Source organism: Phascolarctos cinereus, unplaced genomic scaffold (assembly GCF_003287225.1).
Source record: "Phascolarctos cinereus isolate Bilbo 61053 unplaced genomic scaffold, phaCin_HiC Scaffold_4;HRSCAF=312, whole genome shotgun sequence".
NCBI lineage: Eukaryota > Metazoa > Chordata > Mammalia > Diprotodontia > Phascolarctidae > Phascolarctos > Phascolarctos cinereus.
In genome coordinates this window covers 633,751,446-633,760,513 of record NW_027555847.1, presented here as the reverse complement: position 1 = coordinate 633,760,513, position 9,068 = coordinate 633,751,446, and the positions used below count along the sequence as shown (strand labels likewise).

The 9,068-nt window shown below is 40.1% G+C and overlaps 1 protein-coding gene across 1 annotated transcript in view; it reads left to right on the top strand.

The window, feature by feature from the left end:
* The window catches only part of KCNQ3 (potassium voltage-gated channel subfamily Q member 3), a 462,534-nt gene that overhangs the window by 385,724 nt on the left and 67,742 nt on the right, over positions 1-9,068 (top strand). The window contains 1 exon segment of the mRNA XM_020997918.2: positions 6,752-6,847. Within this exon segment, the coding sequence (XP_020853577.2) occupies positions 6,752-6,847 (96 nt within the window).

Here is a 9,068-nt window from a genome sequence, read left to right as displayed (position 1 = left end):
GAGGACCTGGGGGGGAGAGGGGGGAGTGTATTTGAGAGATGTTTCAAAGGTGAAATTGACGGGTATTGGTGACAGATTGGATATGGGGTGAGAGATAGTGAGGAATTCAGAATGACTCTCAAGTCATGGGCCTGAGAGACAAGGAGGGTGGTATTATCCTCTAAGCAACAGAAAGGGGGGGCAGGGAGGATTTAAGGGAAAACATAATGAGTTCTGCTTTGAACATGCCGAATTTGAGATGTCTATTGGACATCCACTTTGAGATGTCTGAAAGACAGTTGGAGATAGGAGACTGGAGGTCAGCAGAGAGTTAAGAGCAAGACAGGCAGATGTGAGAGCCATCAGCACAGAGATGGTAATTAAATACATGGGAGTTGAAGAGATCACCAAGTGCAGTAGTATAGAGGGAGAAGAGAAGAGGGCCCAGGACAGAGCCCTGATGGACATGTATGATTAGAAGGTGGAATCTGGAGGATTCAGCAAAAGAGATAGAAAAAGAGCAGTCAGGCATGTAGCAGGAGAACCAGGAGATGGTGGGGCCTCAAAACCCAGAGAGAAGAGAGTATCAAGTAAAAGAAGGTGATCAACAGTGTCAAGGACTATAGAGAAGTCAAGGAGAATGAGGATTGAGAAAAGCTAGCAGATTTGGCAACTAAAAGATCATTAGTAGCTTTTGAGAGAGGAGTTTCAGTGGAATGATAAAGTTGGAAACCAGATTGTCAGGGATTAAGAAGTAAGAGGAGAGACAGTGGAGACACCTACTGTAGATGGACTTTTTAGGAGTTTAGCTACAAAAGGCAGAAGCAATACAGGATGACAGTAGGGATGGAAGGATCAAGTGACAGGTTTTTTTTTTCAGGATGGGGAAACATAGGCATATTTGTAGGCAGTAGATAATGAGCCAATAAAGAGGGATAGATTGAAAAAGAGTGAAAGAGTGGGGATGACAGAAGAGGCAGTGTATTGGAGGAGACAGGATGGAATATGGTCATCTGAAAAGTAGAGGGGTTAGCCTTGGCTTAAGAAGTAAGGTCATTTCATCGTGTGAGACAGAGGTAAAGAAGGAGATAGTAGCAGAATGTACCTGTGTGATAGGAGATGAAGAGAATGGAAGAAGAAGGAACTTATGGCAAGTGAGCTAATTTTTTTTCTGTAAAATAGGAGGCAAGGTTCTCAGCACAGAGAGTTGGGGAGGTAGAGCCAAGGGAGGCTTAAGGAGGGATGATAAAGTTTGGAAGAGCTACTGTGGAGAATGGGATAGTGAGTTATTAAGGGAGGTAGAGTAGGATTGCCTAGCACAGTGAGGGTCCGCAGTTGAGGCTATGTAATATAAATCTGTAGTGAATCCAGTCAGAGCAGCTGCATTTTCTCTTTCTTCTTCTTTCAGCAGCACATGTGTAAGTGTGAAGGCAATGAATGGTGGGAGTAATCAAAGACTGAGGCTTGACTGGACATAGCAATATGATAATGGTCTAGAGTCAAGAGAGGAGGACAGTGCAGAGGTGAATTGGTTATCCAAGGAGTCAATGTGGGAGAAGAGGAAAGAATGGCTAGTACAGGGGAGGTGGCCTGGGAGACAGTTGAGGGGTCAAGGGCTTCAGCATTCAGGGTGTGAGTGAAGACTAGGGTTATGTGGAGAAAGACAGAGGGAGAAGTGAAAAGCCAATATATTATTATTGGATAGGAGGATTTCACAGTTCTTGAACATGAAGGTGGCTGTGGGGGATGACCAGATCAAGAATATGTTTTGTTTTGGGATTTTTTGTGTGAACCTGAAATGGAATAGAGAAGTAGCTCATGGTGAGGAGAGTGGGGAGGAAGAGTAGGAACTGAGAGGTCAGGGTAAAAAAGGGAGAATCAGTGTGAATGTTGAAGTCCCCTAGTATAAGAGCAGGAGAAAATAGTAATAGCATCAAACTAACAGCAACAAAAACAAAGCCTAGAGTGGGAGCAGACTTATTAATGTTCCCTCTGTCTCTCTGTCCCTCTCTGTGTGTTCTGTGTCTCTCTCCATCTCTGTCTCTCTATCTTTGTCTCTCTCATTGTCTCTGCTTCTCTCTTTTTTTCCTCCCTCTCACAAAAATCACTTGGTATTTAATTTGATATATTTTCTATTTCCTTCTTGATAAGCATGTGGTCCTCACCCCTTGACATTTAAATTAGCAACTGATTCACTTTTATGTCTATCTCCCCATCACCTTGAACAGTGGCTAGCACAATGCTTAATTGTGCTTAATTGAATTGAATGCTTACCCTTTTGAACATTATCTTTTCCTCTGCGTTTTCCCTATTGACACCATTCTCTTCTGTCTGCTTTTTTCTAAGCTGCGTTATGTTGCAGGTCACCTCTCTTCTCTGGTCTAGGAATCTTTCACAGTTTCTGAGCTAAAAGTCATCTCAAAGGTCTACTATAAAAATCCATAATTGTATAGAAGAGGAAACTAAAACCAGACAGGTTAAGCAATTTGTCTAAGGCCACATAGGTAAAACCTAGCAGAAGACCCCAATTTCAAAGCCCACTTTTTTGTTTGTTTGTTTTTGTTTTAGCCCATCTATACTTAGAGTGAGGAGTCTGGATAAGATGACCTTTCAGTTTTTTCTCTAACTCGGAAATTCTATGACTTTAGGTCTAATGAAGATGAGAACTCAAATTTTATTTGCTTCATATAGACTACTATAATAAAATTATCTTAAAACAATATGTAGGGAAATAGCAAAACTTCTTAAGAAGGGTTTCATGTATGTTTAATTCAATTCCATTTGAGAACACTTTCTTGATCACCTCCTCTGTGCTTGTCATAATGGGGTACTCAGAAGCCTGAGGCATGCTCACTACTTTCAAGTGTGTAATCACCTCGGAGAGACAAGACCCATGAAACCAACAACAAATTTTCTGTTCAATAATAGGTACTTTATTAAATGTTTGCTATGTGCCAGGCACTGTTTTAAGCAATTAGGATACAAAGTGTGATAGAATGGGAAGACCTAAAGTCAAAGGACCTGGTCTTAATTCTGGCCCCGGCTCTGGTGTTAATACTCCCTCTTTGATGTTGGTCAAGTTGCTAAATGTGCCTATGCCTTAGTTTTTTCATCTTTAAAATGAGGGACTAGACTAGAAGTACTCTGGCTTGGTGCTAAATCCCAGTAAAGAATACATTAAAATGGCCCTTTTTTCAAAGAGGTTTCAGCAGAACTGGAGAGATGAACATAGGAAGCTGACAAAAACTGTAAAATCACAAAATTTCTGATCTGCAATTAGCAATTATCAAGTCCAACTCATTCCTGGAAGAAAATCTTTCTATAAAGTGACTGACAAAGGGTCATCCAGTCTTTGATTAAAGATATCCAGTATGGTTGAATCCATTCCCTACACAACCACCTTCAGACCACTCAAATTGTTTGGATGTTTTTCTTGATATTAAGCCTCAATTTGCCTCTTTACAATTTCTACCCATTGCCTCTAGGTCTATCAGGGACCAAACAGTACAAGTCTAACCTCTCCTCCTTAAAATAGTAGTAGCTACTTAGTAGTTTGTATAGCACTCATTTTATCTCATTTTATCCTCAGAGCATCCCTGTTATTGTTCCTATTTTACACGTGATGAAACTGAGGCACAGAGAGGTTAAATTACTTGTCCAAAGATCTATAGCAATTAAGTGTCTTAGGCAGCATTTGAACTGAAGTCTTCCTGACTCTAGGACGTGAGTCTAGCACCTCTCTCCAATATGACAACCAGCTGCCTCTAATGACAGCTCATCCTCTATTTGAAAGCAGCAATCATGTCCTCCCTAAGTCTTCTCCAAATTAAAAATTCCTGGTTACTTCAACCCACCAACCAATCAAACAGCTGATCAATACATCAACAAGCATTCCTCAAGCGCCCGCTACGTGCCAAGCATTGCACTGACGTACATTCAACCCCCGTATTGCATGAATGTAGGGATGTTTTGCTTTCTAGGTTACCCTCCTCTGTCCTTCCTAAAATAAAATGAGGTACCTGGTACTGAATGCATCACTCCAGGTGTGGTGTGACCAGGGCAGGATATAATGAGATTATCACCTCCTTATTCCTGAATGCTCTGCCTCTCTCCATGTCACCAAAGAACCCACTGGCTTTCTTGGCTTTCACCTCACAGTGTTGCCTCATTTGGAGCTTGTGGTCCATGAAAACTTTTATGTATTTTTGGTTGAATGATTATCTAGCCATACTTTGTATTTACATTTATCCAAATTAAAATATTAGACTGCCCCCCATCCTAGCTTGTCAAGATCTTTTTGAATCCTGACTTTTTCATCCATTGTGCTAGTGATCCCTCCCAGTTTTGTGCCATCTGCAAAGTTGATAAATGTGCCCTTTATGCCAAGTTATTGATAAAAAATGCTAAATGGCCCAAGGTTGAACACAGATCCCTGGGGTTCTCCATTGGAGATGTTCTTCTAAGTTTACATCAAACCTTAAATGACTGCTTTTTGTCTGACTATTCAGCCTATTCTGAAAGTATCTAATCATACTATCATCTAGTCCAATGCTTCTTAAACTTTTTCCACTTGTGACCCTTTCAGCATTTCTTAACTGTGGATTGTGAGCCTCTAGTCCACATGGGGGCTGTCTCCAGTCATCCTGATCTATATCTTGCCACTGGACCCAGATGGCTCTGGAGGAGAAAGTGAAGCTAGTGACTTTGCACAACCTTCCCTCACTTAAATCCAATTAACTTGCAAGTCATGGAATCACCTTCCTGATGTCATGTCCTCTTTGAGAATGAAAGACAAATAACAACAATCTTTATATATGTTTTCCAAGCATATAATAAGACACTGTGACATACTTTGCTAAAATCTAGTTAAATTCTATCTACAACATCCCTATGATCTACCACTTTAGTAACCTTATAAAAAGAAAGGACATAATACTGATCTGGGATGACCTTTTCTTAACAAAGCCACTCTGGCTCTTTGTGGTCCCTGATTCCTTTTCGAAATGATCACTATCCCTTTAAAAAATTCATTGTGTAATTTTGCCAGAAGTCTAAGTCAAGCTGAAGGGCCCATAGTTGACCAGTTCTATTCTCTATCTTTTGGAAAACTGGGAATATCTTTGCCCCCTTTCCAACTTGCTGTTATCCTATTATGCTTCTTTCTTTCTTCACAAATTAAAATATGAATGGTGCACAGTAAAGATCCAATATTCGTTAAGATTCAAGGAAGAGATTACTTTTAGCTGGGAGATCAGGAAAGACTTTGTGGAGATAGTAGCATTTAATCTGAGTCTTAAAGGAAAGGAAGAATTTCAACAAACAGAAATGTTAGAGGTAGTAGATTCTAGTGTAGATTCCGAGGGGGTGGGGTGGGGTGGGGGTGGGAAGGACAGCATGAACAAAGGATCGGATGTGAGAAATGAAAGAAGAGAATGGGGAAAAAAGTAGTAATCAAATCATGGGATATGGAGTTAGCCCAAAGCTGTCATTTTGCAGAGAAGGAAAAGAGGCTCAGAAAGGAGAGTATTCTTTCCCCAGAATACAAGAGTGATGGGTCTAGAATTTGAACTCAGGCTGCCTGACACTTATTCCACTCTTCTTTCCACTGTTCACTACAGGCACTCAGTTCCCTAAAGATACTGTTTCATGTCTGTTTTTCCTGTGTGTCATCCAGTCAGGAAGACCAGAGGTCAGAGCTCTGAACTAGGCACTGAGGAGGTAGATTTCATGGAGTTTGTACTTTAGGGGTACAGGGGGTATGTGAAAGTGAGGACAAACAAGGAGGTGACGAGAAGGGGAGGGCAAATCTGGAAAGGATGAGTATCATGTAGTTGGCCATAGAGGTAGTGCCTTGAGGTCCAGGATTGTCCCAGATGATGAAGAGATGACAGAGAATGGAACTCTCAATCTACCGTCTTCCCAAACAGACATTCCTAAAGCCATTGCATAGACAAGCATCTGTTTCTTCCTCCACTTTAGGTAAGATGTGGTACTAAAATGCATATTTTTCTAACAACAGTCACTCTTCCTAATGCACTAATCAGTGAGGAATAAGTGCATGACTTCTTCTGGATCTTCTTGTTCACCTGGGGGCATATTTTCTTTAGAGTATCCTAGGGAGCTAAATTAAAAATAACAAAAGGAACACTCAATTTGGAGCCAGAAGAACTGGATTCAAATCCTACTCTATCATTTAATATTTGAACAAGTAAACCTCATCCCTCTTGGGTACCTTAGTTTCTTCATCTGTAAAATGAAAAGATTGACTAGATGACCATTGACTCTCAGCATTAAGTCTGTGATCCTCTGATTCTATGAATGTTCATATTTACATAGTATTTATATCGTCTAGGGCACTGCTATAAGCATTCACGGCTAATAGAACAAAGGACCTGAAGTTACGAAGTCAGATTCTGCCTTAGACAATTTCTAGCTATGTGATCTGTGCAAGTCACATAACCTCTATCAGCCTCAGTTTCCTCAACTATAAAATGGACTTACCTCCCAGTCCAGGATTACTGTGAGGATAAAATAATATTTGTAAAATGCTTTTCAAATCTCAGCATACCACATAAATACTATTATTATTAATTCTTATTACTGTAGCTTTATGAATACAAATCAATCCATTTCATATGCATTTATTAAGCTCCTACTATGTGCCATGAACTATATTCAGTGCTGGGAATATAAAGACAAAGGAAGTAGAATGATTATCTAGAATGCCCAGGGCTCTGTTCTGATTATTTTTGTTAATGTTTCTTTTAATCAGGGAATTCTTGGATCAGGGCTGGCTCTCAAGGTACAAGAACAACATCGACAGAAACATTTTGAGAAAAGAAGGAAACCAGCAGCTGAACTCATACAGGTTTGTTTTCTCTGGTTTTCTAATTATAAAGATATGAGCTGAATTTTTAAATGACACCATGCTATCCAGGGATATTTTCTTTGTATGTGTGGGTGTGTGTGCATATATATGCTCATGCATATAACTGTGCCAGTGGTTGATGGCTGACTCCCAGGGTTCCATGACCCCTGTCACAAGCACATCCAAGAGAACAGAGAATAACTTGGAACACATCATCAGAAATTCAGTTGTTCTAGACAATGTGACACAGAATGTTTAAATCATCTTGTTCTTCGATAGTCTCTGAACCTAAGACCTCAGACAGCTGCTGCTTCATGCAATATACAAGGCTTTTGCCAGAATGTTCAACATAAGAGAGCACAGCATGATTCTAGAGGGGAAAGCTATTCAGGGAAGCAGCTTTACTGCTCTTCCACAAACAGTTTTCACAGGACTCTCTGGTTTTCCTTATTTTCAAAAGAAGTAACTCTATGAACACAGTTTCAGTACCACTTTGGGGAACAGTGACGCAGAGGCCTGGACTTACTCTGCTTTTCTAGTCCCCTGGCCAACAAAATAGAAGAGAAGCTGGTGTCCTCTTTAGGACTTTTGGCAGCAGCTGCTGCTTTCTTACCTTAAAGTTCATTACGTTCTTCTCTAATTGTGGCGAAAGGGACTATACGCATCCATGTATATATGAAGTAGATAGATAGATAGATAGATAGATAGATAGATAGATAGATAGATAGATAGATAGATAGAGGGTGGGTGGATGGATGAGTGGATAGATAGATGATAGATGGATAGGTAGGTAGATAGATAGTATATGGATAGATAGATGATAGATAAGTAGATGGATGGATGGATAGATAGATGATGGATGGATAGATAAATGATAGATAGATGGTAGATGGTTGGGGGATAGATAGATAATAGATAAGTGAATGGATAGATGGATGGATGGATAGATAGATAACATTTACCAAATGCTTACTATGTGCCAGGCCCTGTGCCATGTGCTGGAAATACAAAAACAAGAAAACAAAACAGTCCCTACTTTCCAAGAGCTAATAACTGAAGAGGTCTGGGAAGAAAGGATATGGGAAAGAAAAGAAGAAAGGGAAGTTGGAAGGGAAGGAGGATGTCAGCATGAGGGCAAGGAAGCAAGAGTGACATTAGAATAGATCAGAGGGTGAACTGGAAGTAAAATGAGTAGTTCCTGAAGACAGATGCTCCCTGTGGCAAACAGAATAGACTTAAGGCTAGAAGAGTCTGTCCACAACTGGCACTCTGACATTTAGAAATGAAAAGTACAAATTAAGTTAATTATGTAGTCCATCTACCATAGCTCATCCCCCAACTTAATTCCTTTGACCTGGGCTTAATCTCATGTTATATGAAAAGTCTACTTTAGTATTAAGGAAATGTTTTCCAAATATAATAAAAACCATTTCCTCATGAGTAGAATTCTCATCTTCTTCCCATATTAAATTCAACTGAGCCTGTGAAGTGTTGGGAAATGTTGCAGACATATCAAAGTTTTTAACATCCCAAGTGCCTTTGAACAAAGAATGTGGCTTTCATATAACTCCAATGTGACAAGAAAAGAGTTTCTTACATTTCCACCAGGGGGTGCTCCTTCCTTTGAAAGTAATTATGGGGCTGGGGAGAAGGGCATAAAATCTTTGGAAAGCATTTCTGTTACAGTTTGGGTCAGCAAAAAGCAGAAAGTTGAATTTGATTATATTTAATCTTCCAATAACCAAGTTAAATCATCACCTCACTTCTCCCCCTCTCTTTGAGTTTACTTTAAGACTCTAACCATCACTAGACTGGGTTAAGCTTTTTTGGTTGTTATTTAAGAATCACAATCTATTAAGCAATCAATTAAGAAGCATTTGTTATTGAACTTTCAACAAGCACAGAATGTTTAAACCAGAGGCGATCTCAGTGGTCATATAGTCTAACTCTGTCGTGTACAGATGGGGAAACTGAGGCCCTGAGAGGTGAAGGACTTGACTAAGGTCATATGACTAGTTAAGTAGCAAGTGGAGTGACATATTAAGCATAGTGGATTGTGAGTTGGAGTTAGGAATACCTGGCTTCACATCCTATCTATGATGCTAGCTCTGGAACCATGGGAAAGACATTTCATTGTTTATTGTCCCCAAGGCAGAAATGTCAAACGTGGAAGGCCACAGGCCCTCCCCCCCCCAACCCAGCTGAACTAGATTAAAATGTA